This window comes from Engystomops pustulosus, chromosome 3 (assembly GCF_040894005.1).
Source record: "Engystomops pustulosus chromosome 3, aEngPut4.maternal, whole genome shotgun sequence".
NCBI lineage: Eukaryota > Metazoa > Chordata > Amphibia > Anura > Leptodactylidae > Engystomops > Engystomops pustulosus.
This window is the reverse complement of record NC_092413.1, coordinates 34,654,122-34,677,101: the sequence shown is the minus strand read 5'-3', so window position 1 is coordinate 34,677,101 and position 22,980 is coordinate 34,654,122. Positions and strand designations below refer to the sequence as shown.

Here is a 22,980-nt window from a genome sequence, read left to right as displayed (position 1 = left end):
AGCTCCTAGTGCTTAATCAAACGCCGCAGTGTTATAGTGATAGTGTTACCGGAAACCTCCGGTAACGCTATCAAACACTGCGGCGGGATACATTGTAATCATCGGACAGCTTGCAAAGCTGTCCGATGTATTCATGAGGGGGCGGTCCGAGGCGCTGCCTCTTCCCCGGACCGCCCCGCTCGCTCCATAGGCTGACAGAGAATGCCGCGCGCTAGGCGGCAGTCACCGCCCCTAGCCATGCCCCCACCCGCCCCCTCATGAATACGTCGGACAGCTTTGCGAGCTGTCTGACAATTACATCGTACCCGGCCGCAGTGTTTGATAGCGCTACCGGAGGTTTCCGGTAACGCTATCGCTCTAACACTGCGGCGTTTGATCGAGCACTAGGAGCTGCTTACTTTAGTAAGCAGCTCCTAGTGCCGATAAATTGGGTGACAGGTCCTCTTTAAGTGTGAGGTAAGATGTATGGTGATAGAGACAGAGAAAACAGACAGACTAAGATAGACATAGAAAAAGAAACAGAGAGAGACAGATAGACAGAGTGGGAGAGAGACACAGAGAGAGAAACGGACAGAAATAGAGACAGAGAGCAATAGATACATTCTAGAGAGAGAAGGATCTAGAAAGAGACAGAGAGAGACAGAACGAGACAGAGATAGAGTAAGACAGAGAGAGACAAGCAGAGAGACAGACAGAGAAAGAGAAACAGACAGAAATCGGGGTTGCGTAGTCGGACAACCCGACGGATTCGGACAATGGGCAAGATTTAACAATTAGAAATGTGTCACAAGACATGCACTTACAAGCACTGGGAAAAAGCAGGTGTACTCCGGTGGACCTTGGTGCAGAAGCGATGGATGCAGGAACTCGGGTGCACAAGCTTAGTGAATCGCGGCAGACCCGAATCCTTGTCGGACAACGCACCGCGTTATCGTGACCGGACCAGGTAAGTAGACAGAAATAGAGAGACAGAGAGCGATAGATACATCTAGAAAGAGAGCTATATAAAATATTTTGTTATAGCTTAGAGCAGTAATTTACTATCCCGGGCAACGCCGGGCGCTACATATATATAATACAAAGGAGCTATATATATATATATATATACAGTACATAAAACTTCAAGCTCCTTTTAATGTTTGCGGAAGTGAGCACATAGTTTAGCTTTGAGATCTGTTGAATATCAAACAGTCGCGTAAAGAGGTTCTGCAGCAGCTCCATCCCAGTGTGTGTCAGGACTGGCCACCTCTGGGCATGACCCTGCCTGCCTGCAGTGTGAGGGGGCATCATCCCCCTGTGGAGTGAGGACAGGAGAAGGGAACTTGTTTGTAAACTATCCCAGAGTGAGCAGAGGGGAGAGAGAGGGGAGATGGAGGGGGTGGAGGGCAGGCTAATGACAGGGGGAGGGGGAACACACACAACAACCCTGGGACTGCACTATAAAGCCCATTTGACACGCTGTGTGCTGAGGAGAGAAGAGCGTGGTGCCCAGGAGTAGTAGGGACAGGGACAGCAGTCATGGATATAATGAGGAGAGGGATGGATACAGACACAGCACAGCTCTGAGGATTGTACCGGTGCAGCACAACTCCTAGTGGCGCCCCCCGCACTGGAGCCGGCGGATTGCGGTACTGCACACCTGTGCACACTTGGGGATACTGCGTTGTGGGGGCGCAGCTCATGTTGAATCTGGATCTCGGGGACGAGTCGTGTCCGCTGCCGATCCGCCTCCTCCCTCCCGCTTTCCCTGGGGCTTTGTTCCTTCCGGTCCCGCAGTGGCTCCCAAGTGCTGCCGCTGCTGCTGCGGTGCTGGCGGCGGCTCCTCCACCCAGCCGGACCCCCTGGACCCGGAGAGCGGGGGTGTAGCTGGACCCAGTGAGCGGGCACTGAAAGCTGGACGCATCAAGAGGATGGTGAGGCTGGCAGCGGAGCTCCTGCTGCTGCTGGGACTGGTGCTGCTCACCCTGCACATCACTGTGCTGAGAGGGAGCCCTGCCAGCCCTGCCAATGCCAGCAGCCAGCACCAGGTGAGGACAAGATGCCCATCCTTGTACCTATCCCTGTTACCATTCAGTACATTGCTGTTGTTAGATTGTATCACAGTGCCCTAGGGGTGCTATATCATAACCCTTGCCCAGTTGGATGCCATTGAATGGTATACAGGCTGAGGCGCATCTATAAGGTTTAGTATTTTTATGTGTTGATATGTGATTTATTACTATGTTGCGAAGATACTTTTGATTATGTCTACAGCTGGGCGAGTCGAATTTGGTGGCTACTACAGTAACCTGGCGCTAACATTTGCCTGCGTGAACTGTGAGGTGATGCCAATCCAGGCATTGATTTGTCATGTTTTCTGTCAATGAATGATCCTTGGTTACTGACTATAAACTATAGACCATAGCATCAATGTATCGGTGTCTGTTATGGACATGGTGAAGACCAATACTCAGTCATGACTTTGGAGCTTCATAGGGTAAAGTCATAACTTTCTGAAGTCAAGATCATCATTGTGATATAAGGAAGATTATCCGTGTCCACAATCATATTAACCTATATTATTCCAACCAATAATTTCCCCTATCGACAGACCCTAGATAGTATAGTATCAGGTCTTCTTCATTATTCAGGAATCATCTTCTACCCAACTGTATGCGTCAAGTTAACCAATGTACCCAGAAATCTACAATAAGCACCTAACTTTTTGGACTGTCTTCTACTGATCACTCCTAATATGAAGTCTGCTTCACAATATCATGGGTATCCTATTGATCGGTGATGAAAGTAATCCACAATGGTGGATTACCTCAATGCTTCAGCAAAGGGTTTTGAACCCTGTGGACTTTTCAACTTTTTGGTTGACGTATTCTCCACTTAAAGTGGATCTTCAATGTACAATTCTGCAATGAAAACCCAATGACACATCCCTTTGTGAACATACACTCACCCTTGGCATAGAATTAACAAAATCCATTGCCTGCACCATCAAAATTTGTGCCATTGAGTTACTACATTTTCATATGGGGATGAGAGAAATGATGAAACGGAGATAGAGCAAGGGTAAGAGTAATGTTCTGCGTTTAAGTGAAATCGTGAAACTTCTACCTTTGGCATCAAATACACTCAAAAAGTGAAATGACAGTAGATGTGGGCGAGATGAGTTTCTGAGCCTAGATGTTGGTAAAAAATATAGTATTAAGGAACAATAATCCTATATCACGGCATCACATTCACTTGAAAAGTGAAATGACAGTAGATGTGAGCGAGATGAGTTTCTAAGCCTTGAAGTTGGTAAAATTTTTTGTATTAAAGCCCAACATGAAGTGGATCCATGGATATGAAACACATTGTGAATTCTGTAGCCTCTCAGCTTGACATTAAGGTGATGCCAACGTCGATATCCTCAGCTTAAGATCCATAATATTACTGTAGTCTCAATTAGTTACTGACTATATACTATAGAGTGCACTGCCTCATGTGTGTGTATGTCCACCCCCTTCCCACTTAGGATGAACACATATTGAAGCAATTGTAAGTAGGAAGTTGATAGGCGGATGGTGAGGTTCTGCTACTACTGTGTGCTCATCTCTCACATTGTGCAACATTCACATTGACCTAGAAAGCATCTTATATCCTATTTATATAACCTGAATCTAAATTGTAGATACTTGATCTGGTGACTGAGGACATGTCTGTACTTTTGGTCTCTAATGTTCAGGATAGGTGAGGAGATAAGACTCTTGAACACTAAATGAAGAAGGTCCATAATATTTAATTAATACTTCAGTGACTGCAACTTTTTAACATTATCTGATGTTAATATCCGTGATGGTTCTATGATTTGATCCCCCTACCAGTCTCTAATATGAAAGATTCACTGGGGAAGTTCAAAGACCGTTTTCAAAGGTTTCAGATTTGTGATGTAATAGGAGCACTTTCTGTCTTATATCTCTTAGTAAACAGAAAGGACCATCTAAGGTCTTTTAAGGTTCTTGACCTTGACTAGGGTTTGCCATCAGAGCATGAAGGGAATGGTAATTTTTTAGAACATTTGCAGTTCCCATAGGAACTTCTGCTAAATTTTTGAAAGTTCATTTCAAAGACATCCCCTGTAAACCCAGAAAAAATCTGAAAGATATTCGGAGCTCTTTCATTAGATGCCTGGGTTACCAAAAATTGAATATTACCATGTAAGAAAACAGTACATACAACAGGCATGATGGGTTCAATATTCAACTTGTCTTGTGTTTTTCAGTGGGGCAAGCCAATAAATTTACAGGAACCATAATCTCCTTCTTGACATATCTAAAAGTTTTTGTACATAAAAATTTCACAATAAAGAATTCCAAAAACTTTGCGTTACAAATATGTCTACAGAAATGCATGTGCTGATGCTCCTTCTACTACTTCATCATCAGTTACTACAATGAGAATTAAGGGACCTGTTATGAAGTATTGACCAAATTATGATTATCAATGCCTGCGACTTGACCGCTAGTCATGGTATATACTACATCTACTTTAAAACACGATTACATTCCTCAAAATTTCAACTTGAAAATCCTCCCTTTAGCCCTGAATGGTTTAAATTATCCTCCTCAATGTAACAGGATTCAGCATTGTAATTCTATCTCCTCGAGTCCTTTCAAGTAAACTATTTTGGTTTTGTCCGCTGTATAACTATAAACTGTAATGATAACATATATTAGCGTGACTATATTTATCATATATTTAGTCCTGTATCGGTGTGAAAGATCTTGTATACAATCGGATGCTGCTGGAATATAGAATATGCAGAATTATTGAGTAATTTCAGTGTTTGATGTTCCACCAAAATCATTTTGTGCTAATTAAGTTTTCTCAATGATGATCCTATGATCAGGTAGAAAGATCTGTGATATCTGTGTTTGGCTCCTCAACTTGTGTAATTGTACTGTCAAACCAAAAAGTTATGTCGACATTGAAATATAGAAATATAGACTCCTCCTTAGAGTACAAATGGCTATAAATCATTGGCATACTGGAGGAACCCTAAACTATTGTAATGCTCCTTGGTTGGCAATTCTTCTCAAGTACAAGCAGGGCTTAGGTGTAGTTGACATGACCTTGGTCAACTACAGGGTTTGTTCAAAGAAGTTTGACTACTACTATTTTGATCCATATGTCACACAGGGCAGCAAATCCAAAATGACAGAGCATAGCATGGAAAAACAAAACAGAGGACACAGTACAGTGACAATATCATGTCGCCAATCTCCCAGAACACCAAGGCAGGAGAACACCAGAAAATGAAACTCAAGGCTCGGTTTAGATACAAAGCAAGAGCCAAAAATGGCCATAAAGAAACATTTAAAAAAAAATGTCAACAGAAATCAGCAAAATAAAACAGTATGTTGTCAATAGAAGTAGGAAAGAAAGCTGGGAATAAAAGGGAGCATCAGGAAAATGCTCCTTTTTTTCCAATGATAACTGGGGTTAGGTGGCATTTCATTTAGGAGATGAAAGGAAACATGATATTCCACAGTTTGAATCCTTGGTTGGTCGAAGATTGGTGGTCAACTCTTCCATGTGCTGTGAACACATGCGATAAAGAAGGATCATGTGATTTCCAGTGGTGAGGATCACAGTCCCCTCTGTGGTCTACACCCATAAGTGTATCCACGTCCGTGTCATCCTGGTGCCTTTCAACATGATGAGTCCTCCAGGACGCGAGGACATTTGTTGTCTGTAGATTCTTCTGTGGCATAAGTCATTCAATGGCACAAATTGCCTTTAACAAAGCCTCAAGCACATGACCATATTAGCAATGGCCATTAAGGGACACCACTGTACCTCCATAGGACCCTCTTTTAATAGAGGGGCATGTGAGGTTTTTTTGTTTACTTTTTGGAGTGTCATAAATAACATGTTGACTCTAAAAAAGTTTTTAGAAGTTCGAAGAAAATGGCCATATTGTTGAACAAGGAACTAGGATCTTCTAGTTGCATGCGTATTTGGAAATGTGTTCGGTGTTATTTAAGACTAGACATAGTCTGGGGATATACTGGAGGATTTTCCTTAAGCGATTTTGCCAGTAGCTTTGAACTTGACTTTGCTCCTGATAAATTGGAGAAGAGCAGTCACAGCTGGAGAAGTGATAAAGAAATGATGGCACTTCTAAAAAGAAAACCACTGACCATCCCCGAACAAAATCCTTCTGTTGAAAAGATCATTGATTTTCCCCTGACAATTTAAGTGAACATCTGTGCGGTATTGAAGTGGATTTCTTCTGAGGTAGCATGTGCCGTGGTGTGTGATATTTGAGATCACAATGCAGGGCCTTCTTTCTGCACCCTATAATGAATATAGCAGGTCTGTTGATATTTCATTATGCCGCGCTGTTGCGTTTCATCACTATTTAACGTGCATGTTCCAGGAATGATTGCTATGTCTCATCTCGGATGAATCTTATTTTTGTGAACAAAAAAAAAATGTAAAGGGTTTTCGTCAACAGCCTTCATTCTTTCTTTCTCCCTTATGTCATAACAACAAGCAGCTCTGGAATTACAGTGATAAGGCAATCTGCAAGTCTTTGCAAGACTCGGATATTGTTTTTAAAAAAGCTAAATTTGTCTTGTAAGAGGTACTTTAGTACTTTTTATTGAACACCTATTCATATGATAGGTGATCATATGAAAAAATAGTACTGAGAGCCTACAGTTGTGTTTATTGTGGACATGCTTCAGAATACTCTGGGTATGCTGTTACCAGAAACCCTCTTTAAAAGGAGTGCACATCACCACAATGCCTTTTAAACCTTTAAAGGGAACCAGAAATCAGCAAAATAAAACACTATCAGTATGTTGTCAAGCGGCTGAACAGCTTCTTGATCATGTTTCTTTCAAGGCCCAGCTTGGTGGTATCATCCAGAAAATCAACTTTGAAGTGAGATGTTAACAGGTGGTATAAAGTCGGGGAGGCAGAGATTTTAACACTGGGGTAAAGCTCTCTATGCCTATGAACGCCTCCTCCCCTGTGATTCACATCATGCGCCGCACTTCAGTAGATGTAGTCATTGTTGTCCCTGGACACAGGACCATCATATACAGTGAAGGGGGGCGATCTTGGGCAGGGAAAGCTTGACTTCAGTGTTAAAATCTCCGCCTCCTTGACTTCATAAAGTCAATTTACATCTTTGCTCAGAGCACAGCACATTTAATTCAAATTTAGCCAATGGCTCAGCCTTAGCCATCTCTAACATGTCCCCCCTCCCATCTTTGTCATTACATCAGGATGAAAATTCTGTGAAGATAGATTCCCGGCCTACAAACTAATGCACATGCACTGACCCTATCTTCCTTACGTACTAGTTTAGAAGCAAGTTTGTTTGCATGCCAGGAGGTAACTGCGCATGCACAAAGTTTTGCATGCACAGAGTTTGAATCCAAGGACTGCTGATCTCCCTGATGTCCACCAATCTTAGGAGAAACAGGTTAAAGAATAACAAAGCTGAACAGGTAGGAGGAGAGAATCAAAGCTCTGTCGTGCATGGTAACTCATTTGTATAATAAGTGATTTTACTACAAAAATGTGGGGCAGATTTACTTACCCGGTCCATTCGTGATCCAGCGGCGGGTTCTCCGAAAGCAGATTCGGGTCTTCCGCCGATTCACCAAGGTAGCGCGCCCGATGTCCAGCAGGTGTCGCTGCTGCGGTGAAGTCCGTCGGAGTTCACTGAAGTTCACTAAGCTATCCTGGTTGCAGGTAAGTGCGTGTCGAGCGACACATTATTTTTTTAAAATACAGCGGTTTTTCCGAATCCATCGGGTTTTCCGACGGCCACGCCCTCCCCCCCCCCCATTTCCGTTGCATGCCTGCCGGCGCCGATGCTCCACAATCCGATCACGTGCGCCAAAAACCAGGGGCAATTCGACGCAAAACGGTAATATTCGGGAAACCCAACGGAAAACCACAATTCGGGCCCTTAGTAAATTACCCGCATTATGTTTAAAAAAAGACCAAATTTAAGCAAAAATCTAATCTTATGCTTAGTTAACTTCTTCATTATGTCCACAGATATTTCCTTCAGTTATTGTGAGCCAAAATCCACACAGAAGGGGTATAAGTCTTTCCATTATATCTAACCTCTGTGGAGAAAAAAAAATAGACGTTCCTACTGACGTTAACAATCTGGTGCCAGGGTCCCAATTTTGTAGCCATTGCTTTTTATCTACATATTACCGATCCACCTAGTTGGAATCAGGCTATTTCATTTTTTGGCTAAAGGAGCAGCAGGCTGAGTCCAGATTCCCCAAGAGCAATAAATACCAAAAAAAGAAAACCCAATACTAGGTAGACTACTCCTATTACCAATCCAAAACATGCAATACCAACAGAGGTATATAGGACCAAAGTATTCTCTATCAAATAATACTCATAACCACTTAATTAATGAAAATATTATACAGACTTTATTATTAAGTATGGCCATCAAAAATAAACCATTAAAAACATAGAATAAAATCCACAGGAACAAGAGTGTGGCGATGGTCAACAATCTTTCAATACATAACAAGCATTATCCAATGCACAAATATCAATATGATCACAGTATACCCAATTTCGGTTGTAATCCAGCCTATTACCCAACCGGGTGTTGCATAGTACCAAAATTGTGAGCCAATAAATTACGACCACCGCCACAGCACCCCGACGCACGTTTCACCGTCGCTTCCTCCAAGAGCAACAGAGACTGTATATGCATAACAGCCAAGTGGACTATAGGTCAGCACCCCATTGGAGGTCCTTTTCTTTAATTATTTGGCCTTATATTACCCGAGGTGCCACCCTCTGTGTGTATTTTTATCTTTTTCTACTGTAGTAGTCACTGGAAAGACATGCACTTGTACGGTGTCTGTTTTATCACTCCTGGTTTGGGCTCTCAAGAAGGCCTTATGCACACGGCCATGTGTGAAACTGGCCTCAAACAGGGGAATGTTTGCAGCCTTTTTCAGCCGAATGGAAAGGGGTAAGTGCCTCTCAACCCTCCCATCTCCATAGAACCTGGTCCATAATTTGCAGAACGGCAACCTGACTGAGACATGGCGGCCTCAATGTACTGTGTTGGTGCATAAAAGAAGTCAACGGTGGCCATAAGCTAGCCACAATTTCCCCGGCTAGCTCACGCTCTCGTGAGGCCTAGCTAGTGAAAATAACCTGATGGACATGTGAACTTGGCCTTATATGGTGATTGATGTGGTCTAAACTTTTCCTTTTGGCACAAATTATCTGTGATAAGCGGCATGAGAATCTGCTTTATTTGTGGAATCTAGACAATTTGGATCACAACTCTCAATCACAACTCTCAAGACATTGAGTCAAAAGAAAAGGAAGGACACATCCATTGCACAAGCTGTCCAGATGTCCATAGTCCAGTGACATGATGGCTACATGATGTCTCTATTGTAACACAATATTGGGTTCTTTACAGATCCCTTTTGGGGTCTCTTTTCCGTACAGGTAAATACCATTGTCTATTTTATAGAAAAATTAAAGGGGTAAAAATAAGAAATGTACCAACTAGAAATATATTAATATTCTCGTATACCTTAAACTCGGTTTCTAGCTGCTAAGTGCTATTAGGTTTATTCATTGTAAGACCACAAGTATTTTAAAGTAGAGTTTTTCCGGTGCATTCAATTTAACAAGTGTCAGGTGGTATTACTGGTACTGTAAATGCTTTGTCTATAAATATGGCATTTCCAGACCCCGACGTTTTCCTTGTGCTAATTATAAAAGCAGGCCTTATTTGCCGTCCATTATCACGACCCGTGCAGCCGAATTAGGTCATTGGCTCCTTCATTAAACTGTTGTACGTACCTGCAAGATTGTTGGTGATGGCTGGATATGTGTAGAACGACAAAAGACTGTCCTTAGTTTTTTTGCTTAAAGGAAATCTACCACCAGGATAAAGAATTGTAAACCAACCACACTTACATGCTGGCGTGTGCCCCCTCTGGCAGGATTCACTCTTCATTGAGCTCTTTAGGTCTTTGTTTTTATAATAAACGGCTTTTACAATTATGCAAATGAGTGTGAGGGACTCCAGCCTCTGTCTGTTAATTCTGCACACGTCCATGCAGTTTTACTGCTCACCTCCTCCCTCCCCAACCCCAGCCAATGGCTTTCTGGAGGAGGCGAGCAGTAAGCCTACACAGAGGTGTACATAATTAACAGACAGAGGCTGCTTTAGGCTCATTTGCGTGATTGTAAAAGCCTTTTTGTTTTTTCATAAAAACAAGGGCATACAAAGCTAAAAGAAGAATGGATCCTGCCCGAGGGGGCACATACAAGCATGTAAGTGTGCTTGGTTTACAAACCTTCATCCTGGTGGTAGATTTCCTTTAAACGGGAGTCCCCCTTTCAAGGAAATTTGAACAAATCAGTATTCCAGATTGTATACATGAGAAAAATACAATTGTGACTTGTAATCTTCATTTTCTAACAGCTTTGCAGTCTCTGTAAATTTGAAGTCCCCTCTGTGTTGCTGTGCGGAAACCTAGCTGCTGTGACTCACCGCTCCCTCTCCCCTCTACATAGAGTTTCTATGCTCAGTTCACACTATGGCTATGATTTCTTTGAAGCTCTTCTATTAGGAAACTAAAAAGGAAAGTTGAATAGATGGTCTTCTGTTCACCTTCCAATCCCTAATGGGATTACATGTACAATCCATCATGTTTCCAGCACTATACATAATAAAAGGGCTAGACGGTGGAGTCACAATAGTGTGAACTGAGCCTAATCTAATACCTTGGTTACCTCTTGTCTGTCTTCCTAGCTAGACTGAATTCAGAATATTTCCAAGTGAAAAGCAGATTAGATTTTATAAGATCTACAAGGTTTCATGTATTTACCTTCACTATAAATTTATGCAACGTTTGATGAAAAGTTGAATAGTGGTCACCACATGTTAGATCCTGCAAAGACTTGTCCTCAGTTGACCTGTACTTCCGCAACAGAAATCTGCAGAGACACTTATGTAATGATTGGTAGATCATTGATCTTGGGAATTATACTGCATTTAGTGACATAGTGGTTTAAAGGGGTTATCCGGGTTTAAAAAATTTTTTATGTCCGGGCTGGGGAGGGCTATTTAAACACAATAAACATGTACTTACCTCCTCCGGTGCTGCCGATGTCCCGCGCCGCGGCCGGTCTTCTCCGTGCGCCGGTTTCATTAAACCGGCGCACCGGAAGCTCCCTGTGCGCGGCTTCCGTGCCCCTGTTTGTTTACAGGGGCACGGATCGAAGTGACCGCGGCGCGGGACATCGGCGGCGCCGGAGGGGGTAAGTCCATGTTTATTATGTTTAACTAGCCCTCCCCAGCCCGGCCATAAAAAAAAATTTAAACCGGATAACCCCTTTAAGATTGTATCAGGGCTTTCTGAAAGTAGGTTTACATTTTATTTGGAACATATTGCATCTTAAAGGGAGGTTAAAAACATAAAGGGAATCTGTCATGAGTTTTTCCCATACACAGCTGCAGACAGTGTTAGTTATAGACCCTGAAGATACTTGTAACCATACCTTTGTGTGTGTTAGTAGCAGCAGGAGTGTAAAAATACATTTAAATTCCATGATCGATCGTAACTGGACTTGGTGCACTTGGGGAGTCATCTCACACCGTTGTACTCCTTGGTCTCATTCAAACATGTCTCCAGCTCCTCCCCTCTGCTGTGATATCTAACCAGAAGCTTATTACAGCTCTTACTCAGAGCAGAGGGGAGGGTCTGTGCCGTGAGATCTCCCACAGGAGTTCACCACAGCTTTCCTGTCTTACACTGTCTGCAGCTTTATAGGATCAAAACTGGTGGTAGGTTTGCTTTATGGATCTTTAACTTCCTACCTGCAGAAAGGGCACTATGTACCATCTGTTTATCTACTTCTGCTCTAAAAAATAATTTCTGCAAATAGGACACTATGTAAAATCTGCTGTGCAACATGCTAACTGCAGATAGGACACTATGTACAATCTGCTCTGCAACATGCTAACTGCAGATAGGACAATATGTACAATTAGCTCAGCTCATTCTGCTCTATAACATGCTGCTTGCAGATAGGACATAGGGGCCACATTCGCTTAGGGCTTTGCCCAGCAGTTCTGTCGGACTGTGCACCTTCTTCTAGGCTACAACGGCTTGCACAGGTATTTTAGAAGTGATTGCGCCGCTATTGTGTCACACGCGACCCTTTTGTGGCACCGCTGCGTTGGCTTCCATGCAACACAAATTAGGGGCCCTATGTCAAAGGTGTAGCACAAAAAAGATGGTGAACTCTGTTGGGACAGATTCATGATTTATGGTGCATGATCTTGGTGCATTTTTCGAATTTCTAAGTAAATGTGCCCCACTATGTACAATCAGCTCAGCTCCTTCTACTCTATAACATGCTGCCTGCAGATAGGACACTATGTACAATCTGCTCAGCTCCTTCTACTCTATAACATGCTCCCTGCAGATAGGACACTATGTACAATCAGCTCAGCTCCTTCTGCTCTATAACATGCTGCCTGCAGATAGGACACTATGTACAATCTGCTCAGCTGCTCCTGCTCTATAACATGCTGCTGCCCATCGATTGGACTGTATTTTAGATGTGAATCGTTGGGATATTTAATGAATGCCATGAACTGTGTCAGTACCTCTAACATTATAGGTTTTAGCAGTTCTTATGACGGTGCTTTAAATTGTAAAAATGTTCCACTAATCCCATTTTAACCTCTAAGTATATCATGAAGAACACGCTTTTGGGGTTTTTGGGCTTATCCAGGTGGTTTATATTATTGCAATTAATATATTTTCTAGCTCCATGCCAATGCATGCTGAAACAGGTGCTGGTAGACCATAAAAAATATGGAAGATTATAAAATGCTCAAATGAGATTTATTAAAGCGCGATCAATTTTTATTTGTGGTAAAAATGTGCTTTTCAGCGAATCTACCAAATACTGGCTTACTAGTATTTTTTTTTTCTTTAACTATGCTTTTTTATATTTGCCACATATAATGGTTCCCATATTTTTGAAGGATTGTTTCATTCCTAAACAGACCCACCTTGATCTCTAGTCACTGCTCGGAGCGAGGCCTGTTTCAAATTTAAAGCGAGAACTGGATAATATATGTAACCGTCCATAAGAGGGGCCATGGCTTTGCTTGCTTTTATCTATATTACGTTCATCTTAGATCTCATAGAAACCTACGTTACTGTGTTTATTTCTGTTGGGACCTTTTGTATGTCTGTAAGAAAAGCAATATTAAAGGGGTTGTCACCGAACCCTTCCCTTCTCTTTCCTTCATACTGAACACATTGCCCTACATAGAATGTTGACACTCATTTTCTTGAGCTGGAAATTGAAGTCTCTAGTCGTTGATTTGGGATACGCTCTCATAGGAGCACCCCAACCACTTTCAGGATGCTGGATCTTCTCTGATAGTGATGACCTATACGTTGCTCACCTAAAAGGCAGTTTAGTATTGAGAAAATACACCTAAATTTTAACACCACCACCACCAAACTTCAGTGGCTGATGTATAGCACTCTCCTTGAGGTCTCCAATATCATTGGTGGCCGTCATTTCTGATCAACTTTCATCAATGAGCAGTACTGAGGCCCACATGCACGTTTTAGGGCAGCACGGTGTCTCACCGGTTAGCACTACAGCCTTGAAGAGCCGAGGTCCTGGGTTCAAGTCCCATCCAGGTCAACATCTGCAAAGAGTTTGTATGTTCTCTCCGTGTTTGCGTGGGTTTCCTCTGGTTTCCTCCCACACCGGGCGATTATGAGCCCTATTGAAGACAGGGACTCATTCGGCTAGCTCTGTGTAGGGCTGCGTAATCTGTATGCACCATATAAATAAATAGATGAATTATTAATTATTATTATTGTCCAGTGTAGATGCGACCTGGCCCAATGCAAAACAATGATGGCTGTGCCTGATGGTGTGGTCACCTACCCTTGCAGGTCATCTAAAATGAAGAACACATAGATATAATTGGTTTGGAATGGTCTGAAGTGACACTTGGGTGCCTCATGCCTTCCTTAAATGTGCCTGATGTGGCATCTGGTTCCACAGGGCATTTTTCCCAATGAGGGGGTCATCAATGTGGGATGTATCCAAAGGGTGTCCAGTTCTATGCCTGTCTGTGACTGTTCCAATATCTTTATATCTCTGTTTCAACCTTTTAATGACCCTTTAAGCTCAGTGGCCGCTCAGTAGCTGAGAACATCCTGCTTGAGATACTGCTGATCAATTGTTAGGTGCCATGTTGCTCTCATGATACTACAATGTGGACAGCATGATGAGGTAGATTGAATACCAATTAACAATCTAATCGGGGGCACATTTTGGGGGGTTTATCATGGCTTGTACTGTACGGCACCAAGACCTGGTGTAGAATTCATCCATCCCAGAGCCTCTTAGTATATCTGTCTTGATGTGCAGGGCACATTGCCAATTGTAAATTATAAATTGACTGAAACCGTAAAAAAAAACTTTTTGTATTTTTTTTTTTAGTAGTCTTTGCCTTGGAATAATTTTTACACAAAATCTGATTTAATGAGAGTATTTGTTGCTTGCTTTAAGGGTTTTTCCATACTTCCAAATAGCATTAGTGGTATGCTACATGAATAAAAAGTTTTTAGTTTTTGTTATAACATTTTTTTCAGTCTTAAACTACATAACGAATTCAGGGCAAAGTATCTGTTCCCATGGAACAAAAATGTATGAGAAATCACACATACTACTTTGAAAAGGTTATACAATATAAAGCTTAGTTCTAGTTTAAATTTTATTTATAGTATAAGTGTATTTTTATATTTTTTAGGTTTCTTTTATAATAAATTGATCTATATTTTGGCTGCCCTGGGGTGAATAATGGAAAGCCGTTTGAAACTTCTATTCAGTAGCGCTGTTGGATTTGCTTACATATGTGTGGTGCCTCTTTTTGAAAGCCGAATCTTCATGCAGGATCTTACCGGGAGGTTATACCGGACAGACCTTTCTTTAGGGTTTGATGAGTGTGACTGTCCTATTTAAAGGGAATGAAGTCAAGCAGTAAATTCACTGTTCACCCTTTTCACAATGACCGTCTCTCCCAGCATGGAGTCTTTGATCTTGTGACAATAGAACATTGACATGGTGTAAGATTAGGACCCTTGAGGAATAAAAAGAGCGCATGCAGCTAACCCTTTGTTTGAATATAGCCGTAGCTTCTCTTCTACATATCCGTAACCCTACCATACTGATTATAATGTGTGGAAGAAATTCAATGTTAACCTTTATTGCCAGTCAATTTACATCGAAGTGAAGTTTGGGGAAATTTTTGGAATTTAGTTAAAAGACTTAAGGTAGAAAATTTTATATAGCAAAAAATGTAAAAATGTTTTCGGGATAAATCCCATGTAGCTACTTGTCTTAGTTAATTATTCGACAGTGATGTTATGTCATACATGCACAAGACCAGTGAAGCCCATCAGTGTATCCAGAATCACGAAGACAGTGGTTGGCTCCATGGGTCATGTACATGGCCAAGTTCTGTGTGATGATCTCAAATTTGAAGGCAATAAAAGGAAAAAATGCGGGGTCGAATTAATAGACGCGCTACGTCCAGGTTAAAGTGATGTGGATTTTATTGGTATTTTGACAACGCCTTTCCTTTCTTGCCTTCAAACTGTATCTGGACCACCATCCAGCTCCGGGGTCTGACGCTGCAACTCCACTATAAAACCTCTTGTTCAAACCCACCCCACCCCCTGTTTGGGCACACCTCCCTTCTGGCGCCTGGCTCAAGATATCCCCCAACTTTTTGACCTCTATGATATCAAATAACATTTTTGCATGCAAACCTATCACCTTGTAGTCATGGGAGGCTATAATCTGACTGATGTAGTCATGCGTATATAGCACTTCTGTTCCTAATAAGGTGGGCACCAAAACCAGTGTTCCTAAAGCCTCTAGTAGTAGAAACAGGCAACGGTGGGATGTGGTCAAGAAGCCCGACGGAGACGCACAGCAAGGGAGCTGCACATTGCAGCCATTGTTTGGGGTTATTTGCATGCAACAGAAAGCTCTGCAGCAAAACTATTGATCACAGAGCTTATGGGCATTATAGTAAAGCTTATCATATGCATCAGTTGGCGTGGTCAGTTGTTGATGCAAGCTTGGCATGAGAGGTCCCTTTTGGATGAATAACATCCATTTGTTATAACCATATTTATGGACAGGTCTGATGAGACAACTCTTTTACCAAATGTTTTTGGAATTTGTTCCATATTTTATGTCCCAATTGATGGAGAAACAAATAGGGTAGGTTCTCCTCCATGATTAATCATCTATATATGTAATATCCACAGCAGTCTGTATTCTATCAAAAATCTGTTTTGATTTTTGATATTTAGAACTTCTTGAAAGAGTTTATAGAAAGACTGAAGGCTGAAGTGGAGCTCCATTCGACTTTTTTTTCCCACAAAAGACCTATCCATTACTTCTCTTGGGGCCGCTGTCTGAGATCGGCACTGTTCATATTTGGTGATCCTGTAATGTTTCCTTGTGATAATTGTGAGAAGGGTGTGGATGCAAAGCTGCTGGAATGTATATACCTTAATAAAGGAACATGTTCAATAACAAAACCTCGAACCACTAACCGAAATCTTAAGGAAATCCGATCAGGAAAACATGTATAACCCGATACCCCCAAAGATAGTTTAGTTGTTAACAGCTTAAAGAGTGTTACATATATTAAATGATCGAAACTAAACAGTTTCTAATATAGGAAGACTTTAATATCCTTGGGGATTAGGAGAAATTCCGGCTTCATGTTAAATAGGAGGTAAAGATTTTCTCAAATTTCGTAAAAGTATTTACTTGAAGACTGAAAGCATGTGTCTACTTGTAGTAGAATCCATTTGGTTAAAACCTTTTTTTAATAAATTTTTCAAAAATGTATTTAACACTTTTCCAATAAAGTCCATTATGTAAAACTTGAATTGAGGAAAATGCATCGCTGGACATAATTTTACAAAAAAAGATGTGCAGTGGGTACGGAAAATATTAAAATGTTTCACTCTTCGTTTTATTGGTAAAAGCAAATTAATGTACACTCTGCACCCCATCATGATGGAAAAAACTCAAAAATGTAGACATTTTTGGTAAATTTATTAAACAAGAAAAAATGAAATATCACATGCTCATAAGTATTCACACTCGGATTTGGGGATCCTCTGCTCTTCTTTCCTGCAGATACTCTCCAGTTCCCTCAGGTTGGATGGTGAACATTGATGGACACCATTTTCAATTCTCTCCTGAGATGCTCAATTGGGTTTAGGTCCGGGCTCTGGCTGGGCCAGTCAGGAATGGTAATAGAGATGTTCTGAAGCCATTGCTTTGTTATTTTAGCTGTGCTTAGGGCCATTGTCTTGTTGGAAGGTGAACCTTCGGCCTAGTCTGAGGTCCAGAGCATTCTGGGACGGCTTTTCATCCAGGATATCTCTGTACTTGTCTGCATTCATCTTTCCTTCAATTGCAACCAGTCATCTTGTTCATGCAGCTTAAAAAACACCCCCATAACATGAAGCGGCCATCACCATGTTTCACTGTTGGGATTGTATTTAGCAGGTGATGAGCAGCTCCTGGTTTTCTCCACACTTACCACTTAGAAGTAACACCAAAAAGTTCAATCTACATCTCATCAGACCAGAGAATCTTATTTCTCATAGTCTGGGAGTCCTTCATGTGTTTTTATGTGAACTGTATGCAGACCTTTATATGTCTTGCACTGAGGAGAATCTTCCTTTGTCACACTCTGACATAAAGCCCTGACTAGTGGAGAGCTGCTGTAATCTTTGACTTTGTGGAACTTTTTCTTGGGGTTCTTCTTCACCTATCTCACCAAGGCTCTTCACCCACAATTGCTTAGCTTGGCTGGATGGCCAGGTCGAGGAAGAGTTGTAGTTGTCCAAACTTCTTCCATTTAAGGATTATGGAGGCCACTGCGCTCTTAGGGACCTTTAGTGCTACAGAATTATTGTGTAACCTTGGCCAGATCTGTGCCTTGCAACAGTTCTGTCTCTGAGCTCCTTGGACAGTTCCTTAGACCTAATGATTCTCAATGATTCTCCCCATCTCTGATATTATCTGAAATTGTTGGGTTTAAACGGCTGCCCTCCCTAGACATGATGTTATAACAAGTGATCCAGTGATGCTACTTTCTGCATGAAATAACCATGAACTAGATTGAAGAAACCTGCATGCAGGGAAACATATACAGGCAGACACCCTACTTAGAAACGTCCCCTAGTTACAGACTGACCTCTCTGCCCACTGTAACCTCTGTGGTGAAGCTCCCTGAATGCTTTACTATAGTCCCAGGCTGCAATGATCAGCTGTAAGGTGACTGTAATGAAGCTTTATTGGTAATCCTTGTTCCCATGATGGCACAAAATTTTAAAAATCCAATTGTCAACGGGCCAAATTTTTTTTTTGCCTGGAGTTAAATTATAAAATATACCTGTCTTACATACAAATTCAACTTATGTACAAAGCTTAAGAACCTTCTTACCCTTCTGCCCAGGGACTCCCTGTATTAGAAAGTTGCTGGTAATGAGTTTATTTTAATAGTGTGCAATAATGTTTCCCTGGATAAACCCTTTATCCAGGGAATGCAGCCATGTGTTGGAGTAGATTAAAAACCTTTATTTACCTGTATGTTTTCCATTTTAAGGACCCTCACCTGAGTTCATGACTAATGGAACCACAATGTAAATTGACCCTTTATGGTCAGTGAGTTTCTGCAGACATGAGTGATTAACTTTTAAAAAAGATGTTCATAGTCGTTCATAGGCTGTGTGAAGAGTACAAAATGTTCTTAATAATTTATACAGTACTAGGAGTCATGATTCCAATAATAATGTAAAATGCTAGAAATATAATTAAATAATTGTAATAATAACATGTAGAAGGCAGCAGCATTTGAATATACAGGCGGTCCCCTACTTAAGGACACCCGACTTACAGACAACCCATAGTTACAGACGGACCCCTCTGCCCACTGTGACCTCTGGTGAAGCTCTCTGGATGCTTTAAAATAGTCCCAGATTGCAATAATCAGCTTAAAATTGTCTGCAATGAAGCTTTATTGATAATTCTTGGTCCTATTACAGCAAAAAAATTTGAAACTCCAATTGTCACTGGGGCAAAAAAAAAAAATTGTCGGGAACTACAATGATAAAATATACAGTTCCGACTTACATACAAATTCAACTTAAGAACAAACCTACAGTCCCTATCTTGTATGTAACCCGGGGACTGCCTGTAACATGGAATGTGTAGAATATAGTATCCAGGAAAGAGGTAGGAGTATGTGTAGGTGCTGCGGTTGCCTCCTAGGGGTCGTTGTATAAAGTGATTGTGTTATTGGTGGTTTCACTGCTGTAATGTGGACATCCCTTTAATACACTCGGCAGGGTGCACTGTACGCTGCTGGCTCTGACATTCCTCTCATTCCTGTGTGTTGCTGCAAGGTTATTTAAACCCCTCATTTAAAGTGCAGGAATTGCCATCTGACAGGTCAACGCTGTGATGTGTTTATTTGTCAGCACAGAGATGTAATTGTCCGGCTTTCTACTTCTATGTCTCCTCTATCGAAACATAAGGGACATGAAGAGAGACAGACGTGCAGGACACTATTTAGAGTGAATAATACTACCACTCTCACATCACATTACTATCATTTTACAAAGGTTCCTGTTAACATCACATCACATTCTATTAAAAAAAGAGCAGGAAAAGTTCCTAAGAAAATCGTTGAGAGTGCATGTACCTCTTCCTTACAGTCATACTTTTTTGATTTTACGCATAGTACTGGTACTTTGTGGTATATAGCACTTGCAAATTGAAGTTGTCAAAGCTCATGGGACCTGCTTTGATCAATAAGTGGCCTCTACTGACCAGGGGACATCTCTTCCTCCAAGAGGAGACTTCTTGCTAGCCAAAGTGGGTTCCCTCAAAACTGAAATAAACCTTGTTAAATTTTAAAGCATTATAGCTTACCTGTAGCCTTTTTCCAATTGGCAGCCATCCAAAATATGATCCTGTAGCTTCATAGTTGTAATGTGACATGGCAGGCAACTACTCCATCCAACCAATGGCCTCAGTGGTGAGCATGGCACAACCCTGACTGGCCAGATGGATTGCTGGATGATGGATGGACCTGGTATTTTATAACAATGCTGCTGTAAAGCAAGTTTTATTTTTACTTCTGTAACGGGGAGAAAGAGTGCACCAAGCATTGGTTTATACACCTCGTTCCTTAAAGTAAATTTGCACACTTGGCCAAACCACTGGGTGAAATGGCTACAAAATAAGTGTTCAATTGACAGCCTTTAAAAAAGTATGGTCATCATACCACTAACATAAGCTATTGCATACAGCAGACTCTGGGAACATTTTATACTATCTAAGAAGTGCTTATGGTTCATGGCAAGTCTTGGGCAAATACAGTGAAAATTTTCTAGAACCACAAGATAAAATTATTCTGTGGGCTCACCTTTCATCATTCCCAGGACACAGATCCGACTAGCCCGTGGTACCCTGCTGGGGGCCAGTCAGAAGCTGCTTATAGCTGATGTGTTGAGTGTGTTTTCTTTTGGTTGACAAGGTAGATGTCCTGTATACATAGAGTTGAGCATTGATTTGAGTTTGACTTCCATGTTTTATTTCTACAGAATGGAGAGTCTTCTGAATCCAGTTTTCCATTTTCCAATGGTGAAAGAACGGAATACCTGGAGGATCAAGCTACACGAAGGTCTCTTCCTAAGCATCATCTTATGACCAATGGGCACTCATCTTTACAAAGAGATGGACCAGGCTCATTCCTTTTGGATCTTCCAAACTTTCCGGATCTGTCCAAAGCTGATGTTGATGGACAAAATCCAAACATTCAGGTAAAATAAATCTTTTCACTTTGGAAGTGTATGTGGCAGAAGGATATGGCCTAACTTGCTGATCGGTGGGCAAGTGATGAGACCCCCACAGATCACAAGAATGGGGAGTCCGATGTACTCCCGTTGGAGTACTCTATGGAGCTGACAGAGATTGCTGAGCACCGTATATGCAGAATCTGTGAGAACTCCATCAGCAGCAAGTTTGGCACAATCCTGTGGATAGGGCCAAACTTGTTTTGTGGTAAAAATCATAGCAGGTATTTTATTGATGAGCATAGTCTTGGTTTTGAGTCATTGTAGCTAAAAACTAAATCCCAAAATTGGTATAGCCCACAAGATTGTTAAGGTCTTGTAAAAATTAAGGATGGGATGGTTAGTGGGGTTGGTTCTCTGGACTTGCAAAGGTCCAAGAGGTTGAAAACCCCATAATCATATTGTTATGGCACATCCCTCAATGTACCAAAACCAAAAATGTCAATATAACCCTTGAAATAGACTTTTTTTATGCATTACTGTGAATAGTGACTGATTTCTTTTGTACGCTGTAATACTAGGAGACTCTTAGGTAACATTAATACAATTATACAATTGCAAGGCATGTTGTCGGCAGAATGATGCATTGCCCCACTTGGGCCATATTCTCTTCTGTTGGGACTCTTTCTTTCTGCTGACCTGGCGTTGCCATTTCACGAATACTAGACAGACTGCATGTTTACATGTGCTGACGTTAGTAGCAGATCGTTTTGTGATCTGTACGGGATACTAGTTACAGCAGCTGTCTTGAGGCTGTTGATGATGCATAACATGCTGCAAAATGGTTAACACGAGGAGAACAGTTGACGTAAGATTTTTTTCACTAAACTTAGAACTGTCTCATTTCTTATCTTGTCTGTAATTGTATAAATGAGCAGCTGGAGATGGTGAATTTGTAGCAGCTGTTGTGGGATCATCAAATAAAGTTGCGAAGAACCCCTTGATGTTCCCCGTTAGAAAGTATTGGGTCTTTATAGAAAAATAAGTGGTTGCCTCTCCTCAAGACCTCACATCTGATAGAATAGTCTGGATTGATCTAACCTCCATAACCCTACTGCTCCTATCTATACATTTAGTGAAGAAGATTAACCTGCTCATTGTAGAAAAATAGAATATAATTCGAATAAAAAATCCATTAAGTACTCCGATTGCACAAGGGTGAATCTGATGAGTCTGGTTCAGCACCATCATTACTGGGCTTGTATTCAGGGTGCTACTACATAAAGTCATAATATTTCTAAAATATATCAACCAGGTCTGTCCAGTGAAAAAGTTTATAGTAGAAGTGGTGTTTTTTGCCTTTCATACATTGGTAAAGGAAATTGAAAAAAAAAAAGTGGAAAAGGCTTTTTAAATATAGGAAATGTTTTATGTATAAAAGCAATGTTGAAAGAGAGATCCCCTTTAGCTTCAGTAGAGCAATACAGGAAATTAAATATTACAGGTGTTGAGATTGAGTTGATGAGAAAAACATGGCTGCTTTCTTCCAAAATATAGTGTCACCCTTGTTAAGGCCTATTCAAGACAAATTACTGACATTTTCTCTTACTTATGGATGTTCTTTACAGCAGTTACCTCATTTGCATAACAGGCAAGACAGATAGGATAACAGAGGATATTTCTATAGAAATGCATATCAATATCTGTTATCAACAATAGATGATGTCATAGACTATCTACCCCTTCCTTGCAGAGTGAACTCTATGAAGATAACACCATCTATTGTCAGCGGTGATATCCCTCCAATCTCCACAATGACCTCAATATAAATAACTCTACTGACCCATCATTACATCACTACTGACAATAGATGATGTCACAGCTTATCTCCTCCCCCTCCTTGTACAATGACCTCTATATAGATAACACTGACCCATCATTACACCACTACTGACAATAGATGATGTCACAGCTTATCTCCTCCCCCTCCCTGTACAATGACTTCTATATAGATAAAACTGACCCATCATTA

The 22,980-nt window shown here is 41.3% G+C and overlaps 1 protein-coding gene across 1 annotated transcript in view; it reads left to right on the top strand.

The window, feature by feature from the left end:
* Positions 1–1,442: 1,442 nt before the first annotated feature.
* Positions 1,443–22,980, top strand: part of ISM1 (isthmin 1) — a 39,472-nt gene continuing 17,934 nt past the window's right edge. The window contains exons 1-2 of the mRNA XM_072140450.1: positions 1,443–2,027; positions 20,757–20,975. Of these exons, the coding sequence (XP_071996551.1) occupies positions 1,911–2,027; positions 20,757–20,975 (336 nt within the window). The 5' untranslated portion in view covers positions 1,443–1,910. The remainder of the gene's footprint in view (positions 2,028–20,756; positions 20,976–22,980) is intronic.